Source organism: Monodon monoceros, unplaced genomic scaffold (genome assembly GCF_005190385.1).
Source record: "Monodon monoceros isolate NGI ecotype Baffin Bay Population unplaced genomic scaffold, NGI_Narwhal_1 Super_Scaffold_22, whole genome shotgun sequence".
In the NCBI taxonomy this organism is placed as follows: Eukaryota; Metazoa; Chordata; class Mammalia; order Artiodactyla; family Monodontidae; genus Monodon; species Monodon monoceros.
In genome coordinates this window covers 41,911,781-41,935,957 of record NW_021703779.1, presented here as the reverse complement: position 1 = coordinate 41,935,957, position 24,177 = coordinate 41,911,781, and the positions used below count along the sequence as shown (strand labels likewise).

Below are 24,177 nucleotides of genomic sequence, written 5' to 3'. Positions count from 1 at the left end.
TATAACTTTTATTTTTTTATTTATTTATTTTTCCATTCATCTAATTTTTAAAAAAAATTTTTTTATTGGAGTATAGTTGATTTACAATGTTGTGTTCGTTTCAGGTGTACAGCAAAGTGAGTCAGTTATACATATACATATATCCACTCTTTTTTAGATTCTTTTCCCATATAGGTCATTACAGAGTACTGAGTAGAGTTCCTTGTGCTATACAGTAGGTCCTTACTAGTTATCTATTTTATATATAGTAGCGTGTATATGTCAATCCCAAATTCCCAATTTATCCCTCCCCCCTTTCCCCCTGGTAACTATAAGTTTGTTTTCTACATCTGTGAGTCTATTTCTGTTTTGTAAATAAGTTCATTTGTACTATTTTTTTAGATTCCACATATAAGCGATATCATATGATCATCATCCTTTTCTAAATGAAAAATGCACAGGTCTAAGAGATTCTCTTCCAACATCTGTGAGGGGACAGTGTCAGTGATGGAGTAGGGGGTAGGAGGGAAGAGGGAGAGAGAGGAGAAAATAGCTGTGCTTGGGGTCTTAGGGGTATGTCAGTGAAATCACTAGGGCCGGTTGTGCTGTGTATATCAGAGATCCTGATTGTGTGCATGTAGGCAATCCCAGGAGTGGCTCCTCCCCTCAGCCTTCTTCTACGGGAAACCTGATTGGGGATGAGCTTCTGTCTGTGGAGAAGTCTGTCAGGAAGGAATCCTGGGCCTGGGGGAGAAGCCCATATGGGAATGGGCCCAGGGACAGTGACTTAGCAGTTCGTGATGTATCTACTGCTGTTCCTACGCCTCTCCAATCCTGTGGCTTCCCCTCATCCTCAGCTGCATTCCTCCTCACCCTCATCATGGCTGACTCTGGCTTCTGTAGAACCCCCACCAGCCTGCACCCCTCAGTCTGCCCCTCCTTTTCTAATGCAGCTGCCCACTCATGGCTGCTGTGTCCCTCTCAGTGCACAACCACACGTGGTGAATGTGTTCTTCCTTGGGAAAGGGCTAGAGAGCAGAGAGATGCTTCAGGCCACACAAGCAGACATAGGTGCTGACACATACCTGTGCACACTCCATATATATATACCCCCTAAGGTTCTTTACCATTTACAAACCTCCATGCAATTTCAAAGTATGTTACACTTTACAAAGCACTCCTTGTTTTGCAAAGCTTTTCAGATAGCAGTGTGACAAGCAGACCATACTTTGGGAAATGCCTGCTCTCTGTGTTTTAAGAACTTGTTTTATAGTTTGCAATCTCCTTTGACATTTACATACCTCCACAAGGATTACAACAGACTTCATTGTTCACAAAAAAACTGTTAGGTTTTTCAAAGTATTTCAACAATTATAAATCACATTATAGTTTCTCTAGTGGCGCTGGAGGGGCAAAGGGGTCAAAGGACCAGCCTGGGTTTCGTCTTCCTGAGATTGGAGCATTGACGGATGTGCTCTGCTTTTCCTTTTCAGGGCGAAATACTTCAAAGGGAAAAAGATCCATGGAGAAATTGACATTAAAGTAGAACAGGTTAGTTGGGGCAGGTGGACATGGGGGTCAACTGTCCAGACTGCAAACTGAGTGGTCTTTTTTGCGTGATGTGAGTGAATCCCTGATTTTTTTTTCCTTCCCAGGCTGAATTCTCTGATCTCAACCTCGTGGCTCATGCCAATGGTGGATTCTCTGTGGACATGGAAGTTCTTCGGAATGGGGTGAAGGTTGTGCGGTGAGTGTAAAAAGGTTACCTTGGTATTATGGGGGAGGCATAAGGGCTCCCTTAGAGCTGAGGGAGAGTCCCCACCTCCCCTCCCATCCTTCTGTGAGCAAGAACTTAGGCACATTGCAATAGCCAACCTAAGTATCCATCAACAGATGAATGGATAAAGAAGTGATACACACACACACATACACACACACACACACACAATGGGATGTTATTCAGCAATGAGAAAGAAGGAAATCCTGCCATTTGTGACAACATGGATGGATCTTGAGGACATTATGCTAAGTGAGATAAATCAGACAGAGAAAGAGGAATACTGTATGCTATCACTTACATGTGGAATCTGAAAGAGCCAAACTAATAGAGACAGAGAGTAGAAAGGTGATTGCCAGAGGCTGGGGGGTGGGGTGGAAGAATAGGAGAGATGTTGTTTAAGAGTACAAACTTGCAACTGGTAGATAAATAAATCCTAGAGATCTAATCCACAGTACGGTGGATACAGACAACAATATTGTATCATAATCAGCAAACCTGCTAAAAGACCAGATCTTAATTATTCCCACCATGAAAAAAGAAATAATTATGTGACATGGTAGAGGTACTAACTAATGCTACAATGGCAATCATATTATAATATATAAATGTATCAAATCAACATGTTATACACCTTAAACTTACAGAATAATTGACATATAACGTGCCAATTATATTCCAATTTTTAGAAAAAGAACTTAGGCACAGAATGTAAGGAGATAGCTTCTCTTGTGGAGAAGAGCCAAGGATCCCAGAAGACCACAAGCCAAACTTTTCAGTTATTGGATTGGCCAAAAAGTTCGTTCGTGTTCTTCCATAACATCTTACAGAAAAATCCAAACGAACTTTTTGGCCAACCAAATATTAATTCAACAAACATTTCTTGAGCGTCTACTGCATGCCAGGTGCTGCTCTCAGCATTTTACATTCAACAAATATTTATTGAGTATCTATTGTGTGCCAGGAGCTGTTGTACATACTGAGGTCCTGGCAGTGAACAAAACAGACCCCAAAAAAGACAAAATAAAAACCCTCTGCTCGGGGCTTCCCTGTTGGCGCAGTGGTTGAGAGTCCACCTGCCAATGCAGGGGACACGGGTTCGTGCCCCAGTCTGGGAAGATCCCACATGCCGCGGAGCGGCTGGGCCCGTGAGCCATGGCCGCTGAGCCTGCGCATCCGGAGCCTGTGCTCCACAACGGGAGAGGCCGCAACAGTGAGAGGACGGCGTACCGCAAAAAAAACAAACAAAAAAACCCCCAAAAAACAAAAAAAAACCCTCTGCTCTCGTGAAGCTTACATTCTACTGTGGGATACACACAATAAACAAATAAAGAAGGAAATGTCAAAGTGCTCGGAAAAAATATCAGCAAAGGGATATAGGGATTGGTGAAGGGATTGGGGAAGGGTCTGTAGTTTGGTTGGGGGTAGACCAGTAGTGTGAGAGACATTTGAGGAAAGACTTGAAGGAGGTGGAGGAGTGGAGCATGTAGAAATCTAGGGAGGAAGCGTTTCAGGCACAGGGAATAGCCCATGTAGAGGCCCTGAGGCTGGAATTTATTCTGGGCAGCATCCTTCGTGGACAGAAGTAGTCTGAGAGATTGTGACTGGGAGCTGTGAGAGCTGAGCGGGCAAGTTGCAAGCTCACCTTGGTGAGGAGAGGAGCAGGCAGGAAAGGCTTAAGAGGGCCACCAGATGAGGAAAGGGTAGGAAGGGCACATGTGGTGGAGGGAACAGCTTGTGTATGTGGCTGAGGTGAGAAACCACTGTGTAGTTTCTAGGAGCTGTGGAGATTTCAAGACTTGACCTTTATTCTAAAGGTGGTGGGGAGCTTCTGGGAGGACCATCTACACTCTACCCTTGCCACCCCAGGTCTCTGAAACCAGACTTCGTGCTGATCCGCCAGCATGCCTTCAGCATGGCACGGAATGGAGACTACCGCAGTTTGGTCATTGGGCTGCAGTATGCCGGAATCCCCAGCGTTAACTCTTTGCATTCTGTCTACAACTTCTGTGACAAGCCCTGGGTGGTAAGTGACAGAAGGGTGCTACTGGCAGAGAGAACAGCTCATACATGCATGCGGGAGCTTGAAACCACTGTGATCTGGGGGAACGGAGGAAGTTTGGAAGCTTGGAGTCCCAGCTTGGAGACTCCCTCCAGGTAAAGGGACTTGCTGACCCGTCTCTCCTGCCTCTCATAGTTCGCTCAGATGGTTCGACTGCACAAGAAACTGGGGACAGAGGAATTCCCTCTAATCGATCAGACCTTCTACCCCAATCACAAAGAGATGGTGAGTCTGGGGAAAGGGAGTGAGCTGGAGGGAAAAGCATCATGCCTATTGCAATAGTACTGCCAATGGATGTATTACCAGTGGTATGCTATCAGAGAGTGCAGCCGGCACATGCACATGGAGGGTGACGTTGCTTCGTGATACGGTTTATTACTACCAGGAATTTACTGTGTAGTTACAAGTGTGATTAAATCATTGATCCTGTTATAGTATCTATTCTCACCAGTATTAAAAAACTGATTTCTAATGTAAATTAACAGAATTAATGTAATGATTCAGATTATGGCGCTCACTTCGGCAGCACATATACTAAAATTGGAACAATACAGAGAAGATTAGCATGGCCCCTGCGCAAGGATGACACGCAAATTCATGAAGCGTTCCATAATTCTAAGATCCCACATGCCTCACGGCCAAAATACCAAAACGTAAAACAGAAGCAATATTGTAACAAATTCAATAAAGACAAAAAAAATGATGCACATCAGATTATGTTACATATACAAATCAAGTCATTGTTACTAATGTTACCAAATATTCCTCCTGATAGAAATGTTAATAGTGTTTCAAATTAGGATTGCCAATAAAAATTATCAGTAGCAATGTTAAAAATTAGATTGTATACAAATAGAAAATTGGATTGTTGGCTACTTATACCACAAATATAATCACTAATATTATAAATTATAACCAGTATTACAAATTACTGTTATTGATAAAAAATTGTGAGTGCCAATGTTATGAATTATAGTTCCTAATAGAATTTGAGTAATTATTACTAGTATCATTGAAGATTATAACTATTATTACAAATTATTATCAATATTATAAATTATGCTCTAATATAAATTATAAGTCCCTGTTTTGAATTATATTATACTTAATAATAAAAATTGTATTACCATTACTAATATCATTAAATATTACAACTAAGATTACAGTTTATTACAGTGTTACAAATTAAGATCATCAATATAAATGATTAGTGCCTATGTTGTGAATTAAGTTATAATTACTAAAAGAAATTAAACTATTAGTACAAACATTGTAAAGTACTGTTACAAATTACTGCCAATGTTACAAATTAAGATTACTAATATAAATTATGAGTACCTATGTTTTGAGCTATCCTACAGTTACTAACAGAAATCATTATTAATATGGTTAACATCCAATTGATATCATAAATAATTACTAATATTAAAGTTATGTTTACTAGTATAAGTTATGAGTACCACAGTTATGAATCAGGTTTTAGTTACAAATAGAAATTGGAAAAAAAAAAGAAATTGAATCACCATTACCAATGCCATCAAGTTTTATAACTAATTTGACAAGGTTTTTACAATGTTACAAATTATGTTTACTTATATAAATAAACATCACCAGTTTTATGAATTAAATTACAATTAAATATCAATATTGACCCAGCTTTAGCAACTTAAATAAACATTGGTACTAATATTAAAAATTCTTACAAGTATTACAAATTATGGTCACTGATATAAGTCAACAGTACTATGAATTAAGTTTACTAACAGATGAAGATCAAATCATTAGTTCTTAGGAAACCAAGTTTGTTTATCATTATTATTATTTTACATTCACTGAGAGACAGTATAGCTGACTATGGTTAAGAACATGGACACTGTAGTCAGAATTTCTGTATTGTAATCCTAGCTCCACAACTTATTAGCTTCCGAACATAAGAAATGTTAGTTAAATGCTCTGTGCCTCAGTTTTCCCATCTGTAAAATATGGCTAATAATAGTTCCTGCCTTACAGAGTTAATGTGAGAATTAAATTATTTAATGAACATAAAGTGGTTACAACAGTGCATCTGACATTTATTAACTGCTACCTAAGTGTTGATGAAGCTCCCTTCTATTCTTTATTTGTTGAAGTGTTTTTATCATGGAAGGATGCTGGACTCTGTCAAATGCTTTTTCTATGTTTATTGATATGATACGCTTTTTGTCCTTTATTCTATGAATATGGTGTATTACATTAATTGATTTTCATGCAAATTGAGTCACACTTGCATTCTTCGGCCAGATCCCACTTGGTCTGACATATAATCCTTTTTATATGCTATGGGATTCAGTTAGTATTTTGTTGAAAGTTATGGTATCAATAATCATAAGGGATATTGATCTGTAGTTTTCTTATGATGTCTTTGTCTGGTTTTGGTATCAGGGTGATAGTAGCCTCATAGAATGAAATGGACAGTGTTCCCTCCTCTTCTATTTGTAGGAAGAGTTAATGAAAGATTAGTGTTTATTTTATTTTTAATTTTTAAATTTTTAATTTTTTTTATTTTTTTGCTGTGCCGTGCGGCATGTGGGATCTTAATTCCCTGACCAGGGATCAAACCTGCGCCCCCTGCAGTGGAAGCATGGAGTCTTAACCACTGGACCTCCAGGAAAGTCCCTAGTGTTAATTTTATTTTAAATGTTCGGCATACTTCACTGGTGAAGACATCTGGTCCTGGGTATTTCTTTGTAGGAAGTTCTTTTGTTTTTTTAAATACTAATTCAATCTCTTCACTTATTGTAGGTCTATTCAGATTTTCCATTTCTTCTTGAATTAGTTTTGGAAGTTTGTGCCTTCCTAGAAATTTGTCCATTTCAACTAGGTTTTCTAATTTGTTGGCATAGAATTGTTCATAGTGTTCTCTTATAATCCTTTTTATTTCTTTAAGGTCAGTAGTTATGTCTCTTTCATTCCTGATTTTAGTAATTAGTTTTCTCTTTTTTAAAATCTTAGTTTAAAATAAATAAATAAATAAATAAAATAAAATCTTAGTCTAAAAGTTTGCTTATTTTGTTGATCTTCTCAAAGAACCAACTTTTGGTTTCATTGATTTTCTCTATTGTTTTTCTATTCTCAACTTCATTTATTTCCACTCTAATCTTTATTACTTCTTTCCTTCTGCTTTCTCTGGTGTTTGTTTTTGTTTTTTGTATAGTTTCTTAAGTAGATTAGGTTATTGATTTGATATCTTTCTTATTTTTAAATGTAGATGTTTACAGCTAAAATTTCCCTATAAGCAATTTTTGTATGTTGTCTTCATTTTCATTCATCTCAAAGTATCTTCTAATTTTCATGGTGAGTTCTTCTTTGACCCATTGGTTATTTAGGAGTGTGTTGTTTACTTTCCACATATTTGTGAATTTCCCAAATTTCCTTCTGTTATTGGTTTCTAATTTCATTCAGTTGTGGTCAGAGAACATACTTTGTATGTTTCAGCTCTTTTACATTATTGAGATTTGTTTTGTGGCTTAACATATAGTCTGTCCTCGAGAATGTTCTATGTACACTTGAGAAGAATATTTATGCTGCTGTTGTAGGATGGAATGTTCTATAGATGTCTGTTAGGTCTAGTTGGTTTATAGTGTTGTTTGGGTCTTCTCTTTCCTTGTTTATCCTCTGTCTAGCTGTTTTATCCATTATTTAAAGTGAAGTATTGAAATCTTCAACAATTATTATTTTTTTGCTTTTTTTTTTTTTGGCTGCATTGGGTCTTTGTTGCTGTGCATGGGCTTTCTCTAGTTGCAGCGAGCGGGAGCTACTCTTCATTGTGGTGCGTGGGCTTCTCATTGCAGTGGCTTCTCTTGTTGCAGAACACAGGCTCTAGGCACACGGGCTTCAGTAGTTGCAGTGCATGTGCTTAGTAGTTGTGGCTCACGGGCTCTAGAGTGCAGGCTCAGTAGTCGTGGTGCACGAGTTTAGTTGCTCCATGGCACGTGGGATCTTCCTGGACCAGGGATTGAACCTGTGTCCCCTGTATTGGCAGGCAGATTCTTAACCACTGTGCCACCAGGGAAGTCCCAACAATTATTATTGAACTGTCTATCTCTTCCCTTCAGTTCTGCCTGTTTTTTTTGTTTCATGTATTTGGGGCTTTGTTGTTAGCATATATGTTGACAATTGTTATATCTTCTTGATGAAATGACCCTTTTATCAGTATAAAATGTCCTTTTTTATCTCTAGTAACAATTTTTGTTTTAAAGTCTATTTTATCTGATGCTAGTATAGCCATTCCAGCTTTCTTTGGGTTACTATTTGCATGGTAAATCTTTTTCCATTCATTTACCTTCAACTTATTTGTATCTTTGAATCTAAAGTGTGTCTCCTATAGACAGCATATAATTATGTCATGTTTTTCATCTATTTTGCCTATCTCTGCCTATTAATTGGAGTGTTTAATTAATTTACATTTAATGTAATTACTGATAAGGTAGAATTTATGCTTGTAATTTTGCTATTTGTTTTCTATATTTCTTATGCCTTTTGTGTTCCTGTATTCCTCCATTAATGCATACTTTTGTGTTAAATAGATATTTTCCTGTGTGCCATTTTAATTCTCTTGTTGTTTCTTTTTCCATGTTTTTTAAAAAATTATTTTCTTTGTAGTTTCCCTGGGGATTACAATTAACATTTTAATTTATACCCCTCTCATTTTAATTAAAACCAATTTAATTTCAATAGTATTAAAAAAAACTTTGCCTTTTTATAGCTTTATTCCCTCACTCTGCCTTTGTGCTATTATTGTCATACAAATTACATCTTTACACATCATATGCCCATGAATATAGACTTATAATTATTGCTTAATGCAGTTATCTTTTAAATCAGATAGGAGGAAAAAAGCATTACAAATAAAAAATGCATTCACACTGTCTTTTATATTTATCTATGTAGTTACCTTTACAGGTGCTCTTTATTTCTTCATGTGTATGTGAGTTACTGTTTAGTGTCATTTCATTTCAGCCTGAAGGATTCTCTTAGTATTTCTTGTAGGAGAAGTGTGCTAGTGACAAATTATCTAAGTTTTTGCTTATCTGTGAATGTCTTAACTTTTCCTTCATTTTTGAAATATAGTTTTGAAGGATATAGAATTCTTAGTTGACAGTCTTTTTCTTTCAGTGCTTTAAGTTGTCCCACTGCCTTCTGGCTGCCAAGGTTTCTGATGAGAAATCAGCTGTCAGTCCTACTGAAGATCCTTTGTATGTGAAAGAAAAGTCACTTCTCTCTTACTACTTTCAAGATTCTCTCTTTGTCTTTCACTTTTATAGGTTTGTTTATGATGCGCCTAGATGTATATCTCTATGAGTTTATCCTATTTGAAGTTCAGTGAGCTTCTTGGATGTACAGATTAATCTTTTTCTTCAGATTTCGGAGGTTTTCAGCCATTATTCCTTCAAATATTCTTTATTTCACTTTTCTCTTCTCTCTCTCCTTTTAGGACTCCCAATATGTGTGTGTTGACATGCTTGTGGTGTTTCACAGGCCCCTGAGGCTCCAGTCATTTTGGTTATTGTTTTCTTTCTGCTTCTCAGATTGGATAATCTCAGTCGGCCTATCTTCAAATTCACTGATTCTTTCCTCTGCCAGCTCAAATCTACTGTTGAGCCCCTGTAATGAATTTTTCATTTCAGTTATTGTGTTTTTCAATTCCAGAATTTCTATTATTTTATAATTTTTATCTCTTTATTGATAGTTTCTGTTTGTTAGAACACCATTCTTATACTTTCATTTAGTTCTTTAGACATGGTTTCCTTTAGTTCTTTGAAAATCTTCCAAGTAGTTGATTTATAGTCTATTAATTCCAACATCTGGACTTCCTCAGGGACAGTGTCTACTGACTGCTTTATTTTTCTGTGTTTGGGTCATACTTTATTGTTTCTTCACATGTCTTATAAATTTTAGTTGAAAACTGAATATCTTAAATAATATAATGCGACAACTCTGGAAATCAGATTCCCCCTCCTCCCCAAGGTTTGCTTTTGTTGTTCTTTGGGGGGTTTTTTAGGGACTTTCTTGAACTAATTCTGTAAAGTCTATATTCTTTGTCATATATGGTCATTGAAGTCTCTGCTTTATTAGCTTAGTGGTCAACTAATGATTGGACAGATATTTCTTTAAACACTTGGATCTAGTAAGTCTCCCAGCCTTTGCTGATGAGCTCTGAGGGCATGTTGGGGCATGCCTTCAATGTTCAGGCAGGCTGTTTACAACTTTGCCTTAGCCTTTACTTCCTGCTTGTGCAGAGCCTCAAGGTCAGCCAGAGATCCTAGGCATGCACACAGCATTATGCATATTTATGGCTTTCTAGATTCCTAGGAATATGTCAGAACTTTTCAAAACCTCCTATGAACATCTTATTACTCAGATTTTTCTGTTAAGTTTTGGTCAGCTTGTTGATTGTCTTAACTGTAATCATTGCCTCAAACAGCTGCTGTGTTAAACAATTGCTGCTAATTATTTTTGAAAAGCACCCTCAAGAAAAACTGTTCACACCAGGTGAATTCTGAGTCAGGTCAAATAGACAAGTCCTGTGGATGGAGTTTTCTGGGGAAGTGCCATACAGGTCAAATAAAGATAGTTTCTGGGAATGGGGCTTTGGAGGAACTCCTACCCTGTTCTGCTTCCTCCATTGGCTGCTAGCCAGCCTGCTGTGTTTTCATCAGAATTGCAAGGGTGTTGATTTTAAAATCTGTTGTGGAAGTGGGAAGAAGAGAATGGGAACAGGAAACGTTCAAATGCCACAAAACTTACTGTTCTTAGTGAGATTCAGCCTTTTTCTTCAATAAATGCTTCCTGAATTATTGTAAACCTCTGGTCAGTTTCCAGAGTTCTGATAAAGTTGATTGTGGCAATTTTTACCAATATTCTCATTGCTTTTATGGAGGAGAGGATTTTTATAGGCCCTTACTTGGCATTTCGGCAAACGTCACCTCCAGGCATATCTTGTTTTTTCACAACCCTAGGATAATGGTATTTCAAAGCCAGGATCTGGGAGCTAGATGTACTCATTGCTACTGGAATGTCCTTGCTTCTAGATCCTCTCATTGTGCAGAGCTTAGGAAATTTCATTATATATATATGAAATATATACATATGAAATTTTATATATACATATATATGAAATTATATGAAATGTGTTCATACTGATACTTTTTGGGGGTTTTTTTTGGCTACACCATACGGCTTGTGGGATCTTAGTTCCCCAACCAGGGATCAAACCTGGGCCCCCAGCAGTGAAAGCGCCAAGTCCTAACCACTGAACTGCCAGGGAATTCCCCTGATACTTTCTATTTTTTTTTTAGAATTAAATTGTTTTATTTCTTTATAATAAACTTATCAACAGTATTGTGAGCAGTGACTGCATTCTTTTCATGGCATACCTGATGACAGGGAGCCTACATTATTTCTATGCTTTGTAAATTGTCATCCTCCTTGCCAAGTTTGGATCAGCCTTCCACATTGGATCCTTTGTGTTTCCAATGTCATGAAATTTCCCCAGAGTTTTGTTAGTCTGAAATTTCCTGGCTGTGTCACTTCATCTGGGACTTCTTCAGAGTTTACTTCACACACTTTCCTCCTTCCTGCATCTCTGGGAGATGGGGGGATGTGAGCCTGAGAGGAACAGAAGTCATGGAGAGAGGGTCGCCCTTGACTGGTTTAAGATCACACGCAGGAAAATGGAGGGAGAAGGGTCTGGATTTACATGCCTTTTATCCACAGGAGGTGCCTCACCACATTGTCTCACTGTGCAGGTTGGCTCCACTGAAGGAGAAAGGGCGCAGATCAGCAAGTCACTGGAACAGCAGGAGGGAAGCATTCCTACCAGTATTAGTGTGGTGTATCTGATGAAAACTGTTTTTTTCATTCTGGGCAGAAACTCACAGGATCCTGGTGATCAGCAATCAGTTGGACCAGGGAATTGGGAGGAGTTTCTTCTCTTTGAGCTGGGATCCCCGATACTTTCAATTCTAATCCGACACAACATAGGGTTCCTTCTAGCCTTCCCCCTTTCTATATTTATATTTCTCTTCTCTAACATTGAGAACCCTAGCTTCCAGCATCATCAATATATTTACTCATTTGCTCAATCCTACAATACACAGAAAGTATTTTTAGAATTTCAACACCCGTACCACTGTGAAAAACAACTGTAGTAAGGTATAGCTTGAGATTTGTTTGCCCTTTTTATGTCTTTAGATGAGGATATACAAAGTCCTGTATTCAAATGTTACATGGTCTAGTTCATTTTGTCATTCAACATGGTTATATTATTCATGTTATTTCAAATATAGTTTGTTTCCCTTTATATTAAATTTTAGGGTTTTTCCCATCTATACTGACTTAATTTTATGCATTTAAATGTAATATGTTAGCATGATTCCAAAAGTTAAAATATAAAAAGGCATACACAGATAAAATTTTAAACCTGCAGGAAATGGATAATTTTCTAGGGAAACACAGTTTACCAAAATCGACCCCATTTGAGCTTAACAGATCAATTTCCATAAAAGAAATAAAGTTATTAAGGAACTACCCCCTAAAAAAGCATCAGGCCCAGATGGTTTCACAGGGGAATTCTACCAAACTGTTAGAAACCAGTTAATCCCAATGCCACATAAATTGTTACAAAGAACAGAAAATGAAGAGAAACTTCCACATTATTTTTCTAAAGCAATTATAACATTGATAACACAAAAAGAAAAGCATAGACCATTTTCAATCATAAATATCAATGCAAAAATCCTAAATAAAATATTAACAAACAAATCCAGAACTAAATTAAGAAAATAAGATAGCATAACTGTGTAAGTAAATTTCCTTCTTGGAATGCGAGGATGGTTTGTTATAGGTAATGTATTAATATAATACAACATATTAATAGATCTGAGGAGAAAGTCATATGATCATTTCCATAGATATTTTAAAAGCCTTTAACAAAGTTCAGCACCCATTATGATAAAATCATTCAAAAACAGAAATCAACTCATGCCTTCTTAACATAATCAAATTTGTATACCTCAATCCAAAAGTTATTATCAACTTAATAGGACAACATTGAAAGCATTTCCACTAAGGTGAGGAACAAAGCAAGGTGCCCACTGTCTCCATTCCTTTTCAACATTGTACAATACTTAGAGGTATTAGACCAATGCAGTTAGACTAGGCAAAGCAATTATAGATGCAAGAATGGGTAAAGAGGATGTAAAAATATCTCTATTAATAGATGATATGATAGTATATCTGGAAATCCCCCAGAGAACGAATAACAAATTCAAACAATAAAATAATAACATAGCAGAATATAAAGTCAACATACAGAAATCAGTAGTTTTCATATACACAAACAACCAGATAGAAGAGAAAACCCCATTTAAGGTAACAACAAAAAAGATGATAAAGTATTTCAGGATAAATTTAGCAAGGGGTGTGCAAACTTATATGAGGAAAAGTTTAAAACACTCCTGAAAGACTCAAAGGTAGACTTACACAACTGGAAAGGCATTCCTTATTTGTGGATAGGATTAATTAACATCATAAAGATGTCAGTTCCCCTTCTTAGGTCTCTATTTTTAATTTATAAATATAATGTGATCCTCCAAAATATGCCTATAAGCTGTTATCTGGAGCTGGACAAGTTGATAGTAGAGTTCATATGGAAAAGAAAACATGCAAGAATAGCCAGGAAAACCCTGAAAAAGAAGAGCTATGAGAGGGGACTAGCCCTACCAGCCTACAAGGAGTTTAATGCATTTGCCAGCAAACATTTTATGAAGCTTTTCTAATTTAAACAATATGATGCTGACACATGAATAGATAGACTAACAGACTAAAAGAAGAAAAATTAAAAACCCAGATTTAGATCCATGTACATATGGAAATTTAGTAGATGATAAAAGTGGCAAGCTTTGTTTTTGACATTTAAGTTCTTCATCCATCTGAAGTTGATTTTCTTTGTTTCTTTTTAGCATTCTTACAAACATCTTTATTACATGTTTTCTTTAACGCTTCTCTACATGCATTACAGAGGGGTCATCACATCCATTCACTTACATTACACTGTTCTCAATGTAGCAATCAAGTAGCACTCTTCCAAACATCTTTATTACATGTGTTCCTTGAAATTGATTTTCACATACAGTGTGAGATAGGTAGGGATCCAGTTTCATCTTTTTCCTTATAGGCAACACTTTTTTCCCCACTGATCTGGTATGCCACCTCCGTCATATCCTAAAATCCTATATATGTGTGGGGCAAGTTCAGGACTCTCTGTTCTACTCCATCGGTCACTTTCTCTATACCTGTTCCAGTGCAGTACTGTCTTAATAACTATATTTTCTCATTAATTCCTGATATCTAGTAGGGCAGACGCACCTCCTGGCTGTCTGTAGCTGTGCAGAGGCTATTTTTGTCAAGGGACAGAAAGAACAGGACTTCAGAGGCCAGGAAGAAGACAAAGTTGATGGTGGGTAATGGTGGCGAGTGGTGGCAGAAGAATTAGACTTCCCACAGGCCAGCTTGCCTCCCCTGTTTCCTCTTTTGTCCCCAACCCCACTGTGCAGCATGGAGGGGCAAAAGCTAGGCCTGGATTTGTGGGAGCAGTCTTGCGCCACCCCGTACTTTGAAGCTGGAAGACACATATCAGGACTCTGGCCCCCCTACCCCATCTACTCCCATCCAGTTTGGAGACCACCAGGAATCCTCAGGGATACTCATTTCAATGTGTCTAAATAGTCACCAGTCAGGGGTGGGGCACAGGGAAGATCTTGTGAAGCACAGTTTGACTTCTTTTCACCCCGACTTTCCTAGCCTGGTGATCTACTTACATCAACTTGGTCATGCAGACCTAGAGGGTGGGGTGCTATGGGAATAAGGACTTCCCTTCCCTTGCTACCTACACTCCAGGTGATTTGTGGCTCAGCAAATATTTGCAGAGGGTTCATGATGTGACGGGTGGAGTCCAACACCAAGGTCTCTCTGGATCCAGTCCCCTCTCTGGGCCCAGGATTCATGGTCCCTGTGCTATGAGGAAAGAGAGGGTGCCTTGGGGTGAGAATCAACAGGGTCAGGGATGTGGGGATTGTGTGAAAAGAGAGAGAGCAGGAGTGAGGGAGCAGTTGAAGTAAAGAGCGAGGGAGATATGTCAAGAGGGTGGGGGTTTCTTTTTCTTTCCTTTCTTTTTTTTAACTTATTATTTTGTTATTGAAGTATAGTTGACTTACAATATTATATTAGTTTCAGGTGTGGAACATAGTGATTCACAATTTTTATTGATTATACTCCATTTACAGTTATTATAAAATATTGGCTATATTCTCTGTGCTGTACAGTATATTCTTGTAGCTTATGGGGTTTTGTTTTGAGGGTCCAATTTCATTGAGGTATAACAAGTTCGGAAAAGGGGACATATCATAAGTGTACAGCTCATTGAATTTTCACAAAGTGAACACACTCCTGTCTTCTGCACCCAGATCAAGAAACACAACACAAACCAGATAGATCCCTAGCACAGTTAGAAGCTGGTGGTCTTTGGGAGGCTTGAGGGGGTGGTGGGGGGAGGTTGATGGGCTTAGATTTGTTTGTGATGTTGAAGGAGGTGAAGCGTCCCCAGCCCACTGTGGCTGAAGAGAAGTCTGGGTCCAAGGCCAGAGGCTGTTGTACAGGAAGATTCAATAGCAGATATCAGGTCACCGGGGAAGGCAGCCAAGTTCATGGCTTCATGTTCTTCTTGCCAGTGCTCAGATAAACAGAGGTCCCTCCACGGACACTGTGCAAGGTTGGGACTCAGGTATGTGGCTTTGCGGGGGTAGCAGGGAGGCACCTGGGGGTGGTTGGGCAGGGCACTCCTCCACTCGCTTCTCCTCATAGCTTCTGCTCCTGGAAGAGAAGGGCCACAGACGCTAAGGATAGGCAGGAGAGCCAGGGACCCATGAAAGGGAATAGCAAACAGCAAGGAAACAAAGAGGAGTGGGGAGCAGAGAGGAAAGAAGAGAGCGAGAAGAGGGCGCAGCAGCGGGGGGAGGGATAGAACACAGAGAAGGAGCAGGGGAAGGAGATCAGGAGAGGAAGTAGGGACCAGCAAACAGGAACAGGGAGCAGAAAGAACAGGGTGGAGCTGTGGCTGCAGGCATACCTGAGGGGCACACTGAAGGCCCCGGGCATCCTTACCTGTAGCTATTCAAGATACCTTCCTGATATACTCCTCCCCGAGCCCCTTCCAAGGCTACACAACTCAGTGCAGGTTCCCAACCCTCAAAGAGCCTAGAGGGGATGGATGCCATATCCTGATGGTCAGTAAAGTGTGACCAGATGTCATTTGGCTGGGACAGATTGTGATCCCCAGGTGGTCAGTCCCAAAGATCCAGGGCATTATGGGTCAGGGACAGAATTTGCTGTGGTTGGCTGAAATCAGGAGCACAGTATCCTGAGGTTGGGAGTATTTGGTGGAAGAATGCCCCAGGGAGGGGCACTTTGTTCCAGGGCTGGGACAGAGCCAGAAGTCTGAGGGTGAGGAGTCCACGCAGGGTGGGGACAGGCTGGCTGACCTGAGATAGAAGAAAACTTCTCCCCATGGATGTCACCACCACTGTTCTTGGTGGGTGTGTAGATAGATACAACTACATTGCTCTTTATATTTGGGTACTTTCATGACCCAGAGTTTCAGGACCCCTTTCAGAATTTTGATTGTCTGTGAGGGGGGAAAAGAGAGAGGGACACTGGGACTGAGGAGCATTTATGGGGTGAGGGGCTGGGTCTTAGTATCGCATCATTAGCTTTTGGATCTCAAAGACCCACCCTATTCCCTCAGTCAGAACAAGGTAGGGGCTTGTATTTTGGTGGGGAGGTGGGTACAGGGAAGAGGTGAGCAGGGAGCCCTGGTTACTTGAACTCATAATGCCTCATGGTCTTAGTGAGAAGACCCAGGAATTAAGCCACAAGGACTAAGGGTGGGAGAAATGTGTCAGGGGACCCCTTGGGGTTCAAACATTCAAGATTTTCCCTGTCCCCAAGACTCTTGGGAAAAAAGGGTTTGCAGAGCAGCTACCATCCAGGTTCAACCACCTCAAGGGGCTTTATCCACCCTTCTGGAACCTCACTGTGAGTCCCTGCGTCGGAGGCTTCTCTGAGGTCTACCCAGACTTACCCACGTCTGAGTTACAATAAACAGTATGAGGGCCAGCCCAAGGGTGGTCAGGGACAGAGCCAGGAGCAAAGCAGGGACCAGCAGGAAGTCGGAACTCATGGCAAGGACCTGGAGACACAGTGGGGGTGGGGGGAGTTGAAGCATGACTTTTCCCTGGCCCAGCTCACCCCCAATCAAGAGAAGATTCAGGGAACATTTAATTAACACTACTACTTTCCAGGGGCCTGGGGTCAGGGGAGGCCCCCATGGTGTGGTGGGGGGGAAAGGACACTGAGACTGGGCCTCTGGTACCAATGGCCCCATGTCCATTCATCAGAGCTGTAGCTCTCCACAGAGGTTCAGCAGGAGGCCCAAGCTCAGTGGTAGATAAATAGTCAACAACAGGGAGGTGCGGCCTGGGCATTCCTGCCCATTTGAACCCTCTATTTTACTCTTATAAGAGATCATGTCTTCAGCCTTCTATTGGAGTGGGGATTGGTATTTGGGGTGTGTCTGGTGTTCTCACAGCTTCTCATGCAGAGTTTCAACTAATCTCTTTTTTAAACTCCACCTTCACCCCTACATCCAGAGAGAACTTGTGCCCTAATCATTTCCTTTGGTGGGCGCTCTACAGTATAACTGGGGTTGGTCCTCAGATTTCACCACTACTGGCATAGGAAGTGTCCAAGGCTGGAGAGTGAGACGTAGGTGTCGGTATTGATAAAAAGGAAGGGTTGTTCGTATAGAAATCTACCTCTTCATCTGTCATTGGGGGGTGTGGAGAGATGTTTCAACATATAGGGTAATATATTGGGAGCTGTTCCAGCAGGGAGATTTTCCAACTAGAGATATCTAAGGATGGGGAAATGTGTCAATGGGGGGAGTCAATCAAGAGGAGCTATATGGATGCATGGGGTTTTATGAATGGAAAGGTTTTAAAGTGGGCTTATCAATGAGGTACATATCAATGGTGGGTATTTCTGAATAGGAAGATTGACAATGAGAGCATTTTGATGGGCATGTCTGAATGGGGAGATATGCCAGTAGAATACATGGGAAGATTTGTCAATAGAGGTTGTCAATGAGAATTATGTCATAGAAAGGTATTTATGAATAGAGAGATTTGTCAACTGAGTGGTCATAGGAGATATGCCAATGGATTAGGTAATTATGAAGAGAGATATTTGTCACTGGGGTCCATGAGTGGGTGATAGATTACTGCTGGGTATTTGTGAATGGGGATATTTGTCAATGTGGGGGTCTTCAATGGAGATATGTCAATGGGATATTTATGAATAAAAAAGGGTAGCTCAACAGAGGTATTTGTTAGTGGGGTATTTGTGAAAGAGGTATTTGTACAATGAAGAGAGGGGACTTTTCAAAGGAAACATTTACCAAGGGCTTAGAGATTTGTCACCTGTAGTTTTGGCAACAATAGAGATTTATAAATGTGGTGATTTGTCCACAGTGAGGATTTTATAGTGGGGAACTTTATCACTGGGGAAGGGGTTGTCCTCAGAAGTCTTTTTAAATGTTGGTATTTTTAAGTGGGGTGAGTTGCACACTGGGAAGCAGTGTAAAAGTTTCATAGTAATAAGAAAAAACAAATGAGCATATTAAATATTTGTAACATCTGTGGGGGAGATTATCAGGATCACGAGTTAAACTAAGGTTTCCAGGGTGCATTCAATTATTACTACTGATATTATACATTATTTCCAATATTGTAAATTATCATTCCTGACATTTAATGTGATTTTCAATATTGTAAATAATCATTAGTGAGAATGATCACTACTAAAGTTACACATTAAATTACATTTATCTTACCACTACTAACTAATACTTGTAAGTGCTATGTGCCTAACACAGTTCCAGGCACTTTACACATAAAGTTACATTGTCCCTAGGAGTTAGGCATTCGTTTTATACCAACTTTACAGATATGGAAACTGAGGCATAAAGAGGTAATATGATCTCCCCAAGGTCTCAGAGCTAGTACATGGAAGGGGCAGGATTTGACTGCAAATGACCTGGCTCTAGTGTTTAGGCTCTTAACCACTACACTACACTGCCAGTCTAGAAATTAAAATCACTGCTAGTAATCTTACACAGGAAGTTATTGTTAGGAGAGTTTCATGTGTTTTGACCCCCCCCCCCAAATACCCAATGAATGAATGCACCCATTAATCATCCTCCAACCCTAGCACAGACCTCGGAAGGATTCTGGGTAGGGACTGTGAGACCCATTTTTCAGGGAGAAGTACTGAAGGTTGGGTGAGGGTAGGGCAAGCCCCCAGGCTACCCATGGAGCTGGACCCCCATGCCACACCCCCTCAGCATTGGTCCCAGGGTGCTCCCACCAGGTCGTCTGACATAGGTTTGTTCCCAGACACACTACACAGGGACACTGCCTGCTGAGTGGTAGTTCTTTATTGCATTGTCTTGGAGAAAGAAAGGCGGGAGTGGGAATGGGGGTGAACACTGTGCAGGCTTCAGCTTCTGCTGGGGGCAGGATTCAGGCCATCCGGGGCCGCAAGGACTGCCAGGTGCACAACCCTGGCTCCCGGGGCAGGCAGGCAAGGTGGCGGCTCTGGAAGCCCTTGTCAGAGCCTGTGAGGAGCTGGTCCGTCCACAAGCAATGAGTGTCACTCTGCAGTTTGCAGGGGATGGATGAACAGGGAAACACCTGGAGGAGGGGAGGGAGACACATCTCTGAGGGCTTCTCCTCCTGCCCCTACCTCCCCTCCAGAGGATAACTTTCTGCTCCTCAGATTTTAACTTGGAGCTGCTGGGGAGACCTGGTGTCACCCCACCTGGGTACAGACTCAAGAACACTCCCTCCCATTGTGGGGAACAGTCATTGGGCTTGAGGAGGTGACAGCAATCCAGGGAAATGATCAGCTTCCAGAATGGTGTTGGGGGAACAGTCAGGCAGGTCTCCTGGGAACCTGTCCCATTGGATAGGGAACAGCTGGCAGTAGCAGGGAACAATCGGTGGGCAGGAAACTTAAGCATAAAGAGACGTGGGGCTCAGAGATAGTCACTGGGGTCAGAGGACATTCAGGGCCACCAGGGAGCAGTCTTGGAACAGAGTGGCCGAGCAGTCACAAGGGGGAGTCAGAGGGACAGGAAGCAGCCAGAAAGTCCAGGAAACAGCGGATTCCCAGGTATCAGACACAGGGCAAAGGAACAAGCAGAATGTCCAGGGGAACAGTCTCAGATTTGAGGGAACAGCAAGAGAGATCAAGGACATCCCTAGGGTTTGGGAAGCAGCCATAGGGACAAGGAATAGTCAGAGGGAACCAAAAACAAGCCATGGTTTGGGGAAGAGCCCAAGGACTGCTCTCCAGGCGGCGGGCAATGTCCAGGCACTCACTGTGCATTCCTCACAGCCAGCAGCATAGGTCTTGGTGAAGCCCCGGCGCTGAGCGGAGCTCAGACTGTTCCAAGGAGCCACGAAACTGCAGGTGGTGATGTACAGGTTCCCGTTCGACAGTTGTCCTGCGTAGGGGGGGGGGGGGGGGGGGGGTCAACAGGCAGATTCTGATTGGTGGGCCAGGGACAGAGTGGCGCCAGATTGGTGTCCCAGGACCACAGACCCCGCTGGGCAAAGCCCCAGCCTTCTGATAGGCTGAAATTGGGGCGGTCCCCATTTCAACTGGGACCATTCCCACAGAGCCTCCCCTCCCTCCCTTGCAGTTGCCAGGCAGCAGCGGAGGGGTGGCGTGGCACAGGGCGATGGGGCGGGGCCTCACCAGCTATGAGAAACTCCTCACTGCGGTTCTGGGACCTGTGGAAGTATCCGCAGACGCTCTCCATGGCGGCGGTGTAGATGAACCGCATGTCAGAGGCATCCCCCAAGGCATTGAACCCTTTGAACATCTGTCAATGGATGAGGGGAAGAATCTTTTACTGACATAATCCTCCCACGCCACATTCTTCCCTGAAGTCGTATAGCACTCTGATAACACAGCTAATTTCCTCGCCAAACCAGTGGCCAAAGGCTTTTATTTTGACAGGGAGGAAGATTTTAGGAACTGCTGGGGGAAGGGGCAGGAGGGATACCTTGGTCATCTTGATCTCATAACGCTGGTATGAGGTGGTCTGGTTGACTTCTGCAGTCCCCACAAACTTGGCCCTGATGACTGCAGGAAAACAGGGGGAAAAAACGAGTAAAAGGGACTGCATGAGCCAATAAGAATAATCACAATGATAATACTAGCAAAGCGCATACTTAAATAGGGATTGCTGAATGCCGGACAGCACCCTAGTGACTTATGCATTTGTTAATTGCTTCATCTGTATGTTGGTGCCTACTGTTAGCCAAGCACTGCTTCAAACCTTTTTTCACATATTCATCATGTGTTCGTTCACTCAACAAATATTTTGGAGTGCCTGCTCTGTGCCAGGCACTGTTCTTGGTGTCAGGGACATAACAGTGAACAAAACACAGAAATCCGTTCCTTGTGGAGCTCACATTCTAGCCAGGAGAAGAGAGACTAAACACAAGCAAAATAATTAAGTATATAGGAAGTTAGATGGTATTGTGATGGGGAACTTCAGAGCTGGGTGAGGGGATCAGGAGTAGTAGGGGACAGGGGCTCAAGTTTTGAACAGGGTGGTCAGGGAAGGCCACCCTGAGAAGGTGACATTTGGATATCCCCATGTGGATACCTGGGGGGACGGGTATACCAGGCAGAGGAAGTAGACAGTACAAAGGCCCTGAGGTGGGATTGGGCCTTGAGTAATCAAGAAAGTGTGAGGGTGGCAGAATGGCTAAAGCAGAGTCAGTGTGGGGCTGAGTGGAATTGTTCTAGAGGTAGGCACCATTGTGAACCCCACTGGACTGAGAGGGAAACCGAAGCCCAGAGTGTGTGGGTAGGGCAGATACACTCACCAAGGTCGGAGCTGCAGAAGGCCGTCTGTGGGTGGGGTGGGATGCAGGTACAGGCTCGGCTGGGGGCTGTCAGCCACAGCAGCAACAGGATGCCAGAGGCCAGGGGTGCAAAGGGGGCCATGGTGCGTTCTGTGGGGGTGAGGAGGAAGGTTCAGAGGGCCCCCAGCTCAGCTGATCCATGTACCTGGGCAGGCCTCCCACCCCATTCTACCCCCCCACACCCCATTCTACCCCCACACACACACCGGGTTGGGGAGTTTGGGGATTTTAAGGGGCTTGGGGATTTGAGAGCCCAGGGGAGTCTAGGGGGGTAGGGAGTCAGAAGAGTTTAGGAGTTGTGGAGTTTGAGGGATTTAGGGGACTAGGTGAGTGGGGGAGTTATGGGGCTGTAGCGTTTGGGGAATAAGGGGGCTGGGGAGTTTGAGAATTTAAGAGTGTTGAAGAAGTCGGAAAGTGGGGGGCTGAGGAATTTGGGCTTTGGGGAGCTGGAGGAGTTTTCGGGGAGGCTGGGAGTTTGGGGGTTGCGCATATTGAGAGGTGGAAGAGGTGGGGGAGTTGAGGGAAGTTGAGGAATTTGGAGGAGGTTGGGGATTTAAGGAGTTGACGGAGTTTGGGGGCTTAAGGGAGTGGGAGTGCCTGAGGGATTTGGATTCAGAGGAAGCTTTGAGTTTTGGGAGGCTGGGGATTGGGAGGCTGGGGGAGTTCAGGGAGCATCAGGGGTTTGGGTTGTTGGGGGACAGGGAGGGAATTTAGAGGAGTTGGCAGCTTGGGAGGCATCTGATGTTAGGGGCTCATGGCTTTCGGGGAGCTGAGGATAGATGTCAAGGGTTCAAAGGAATTTGGAGTGTCGGGATTGGGGGAGCAGTTCCAGCCCCCCACCCTCTTCCCCCGGACCAGCCTAGCCTCCCGGTACCCGCTGGCCAGGCTGAGCAGCCGAGTATCATCAGGCAGGAAAGCTCCAGCCCAGTTCCAGGCCCTGCGGGCCGCCCAAGCCCTTGCCTACCTCTGGTGTAGCCTCTCTGGGCGCTGGGTCCTCGGCGATGGCGGCAGGGCCGGAGCAGCGGAGGATAAATATCCAAGCGAGGGGCGGGGTGGCAGCTGGTAGGAAACCACAGGCCTCCAGGCTTCCTGGATGCATTACTCATCCGCCCACCATCCGTATAGGCCAAGGGGCGGGCCCTGGGCTGCCGAAAAGGAGATGCACCCTCCTCCTCTCCCTCCCACTGAGCCTCGCCCTGACCATCCCCCTCCCCCATCTCCACGTCAGGCACCAGTCCCTCCAGGCGGTCTCACGGAGGGCTTACAGGCTGGATTCCGCCCAGTGCAATTCCCTAAAGTCTCCAAAATCTATCCAATCACCCACATTCCCGAAAATCCCCATGGCTAAAGCCCAAATTAGTTCATTCCTTCAATAAGAATTTCTTGTGCACCTACTATTTTGGGGGGGGCGGTGAGCGGCAGAGAGCAAACAAGTAGAAGCAGTGAAGGGAGATAGGGCAGGTGAATGGAGGAAGGATACAAGGTGGGGAAACTGAGGCACGGAGAGGTTAAGTGATTTATCCAAGGTCACAGTTAATAAGTGGCAGAACTGGGATTGGAATTCAGGAGGCCTGGATGGAGCCAGAGCCTGGGTCTTACCCCTTCTCAAAAAAAAAAAAAAAACACAGGCAAATAGTCAGCATTTATATAGCACCAACTGTGTACCGGGCGGCACTCGGCATAATTTATCTCACTTAAAGCTTACGATAAGCCTCTGAGATGGTTATCGGTATTATTCCCATTTCCCAGACGAGGCATAGAGGAATTGAAGAACTTTCCCAGGACCACAGGGCATGGCTGGGATTTGAACCTAGGCTAACTGGCACCAGGATCTTAACCCAGGCTGGGCACAGTCCTGGCAAGCGGGGAGGTTGCTGGTGAATGAATGAGCATTGGGGTGGGGGAGTTGAATGGTGGTGAAAGAAGCCAGTGAGTCAGTAGAAAACCGATCCCCTCCCATCCTGCCCTGCCCCTTCCCCACCAACCCTCCCACGCCCCTGGTGGGGGTCAGCGTGAGGCAATCTCTGTCCACCAGCTTCCAGATGCTGCCTGAATCTTCCCTGGGGTCCTGGGAAAGGGCTCTGAGGGCCGATTAACATCCTTGGTTAGGTCAGGGAGGACAGGCCAATAATAATAATGATGATGGTAGTGATGATAGGAGCCACTTATGGAGCGCTTACTGTGTACTGTGCCCTGAAGCCTTTGTGTAGTTCTCTCATCCAATCCCCATTACCCCCTTGCTAATTAAGCTTGATTAACTCAGA

At 42.7% G+C, this 24,177-nt stretch overlaps 2 protein-coding genes and 1 non-coding gene across 4 annotated transcripts in view; 2 read left to right on the top strand and 1 right to left on the bottom strand.

Moving 5' to 3' along the window:
* SYN1 (synapsin I) overlaps nt 1-24,177 on the top strand; it is a 43,976-nt gene that overhangs the window by 10,362 nt on the left and 9,437 nt on the right. For both annotated transcript variants that reach the window (XM_029240770.1, XM_029240769.1), the window contains exons 2-5: nt 1,473-1,530; nt 1,635-1,726; nt 3,626-3,782; nt 3,954-4,043. In XM_029240770.1, coding sequence (XP_029096603.1) covers nt 1,473-1,530; nt 1,635-1,726; nt 3,626-3,782; nt 3,954-4,043 — 397 coding nt within the window. The remainder of the gene's footprint in view (nt 1-1,472; nt 1,531-1,634; nt 1,727-3,625; nt 3,783-3,953; nt 4,044-24,177) is intronic.
* Nucleotides 4,329-4,435, top strand: LOC114906684. The gene has a single exon (XR_003796500.1). It is a non-coding gene; the product is annotated as a U6 spliceosomal RNA (small nuclear RNA).
* On the bottom strand, nt 19,390-23,028 carry TIMP1 (TIMP metallopeptidase inhibitor 1). Its single transcript, XM_029240775.1, has 6 exons — nt 22,878-23,028; nt 21,875-22,003; nt 21,043-21,122; nt 20,733-20,859; nt 20,354-20,478; nt 19,390-19,663 (listed from the first exon to the last, which is right to left on the bottom strand). Exons 1-6 carry the CDS (start codon nt 23,017-23,019, stop codon nt 19,493-19,495), a joined length of 774 nt encoding a protein of 257 aa, XP_029096608.1. The 5' UTR covers nt 23,020-23,028; the 3' UTR covers nt 19,390-19,492.

Excerpts from the sequence above, each read along its gene's own strand:
- TIMP1 (XM_029240775.1), bottom strand. The coding sequence starts at position 23,019 with ATGAGTAATGCATCCAGGAAGCCTGGAGGCCTGTGGTTTCCTACCAGC. Across the intron at positions 21,123-21,874 it reads CTTCTGCAGCTCCGACCTTG|TCATCAGGGCCAAGTTTGTG; the intron begins GTGAGTGTATCT and ends GTTTTCCTGCAG. Across the intron at positions 20,860-21,042 it reads ATGAGATCAAGATGACCAAG|ATGTTCAAAGGGTTCAATGC; the intron begins GTATCCCTCCTG and ends ATCCATTGACAG.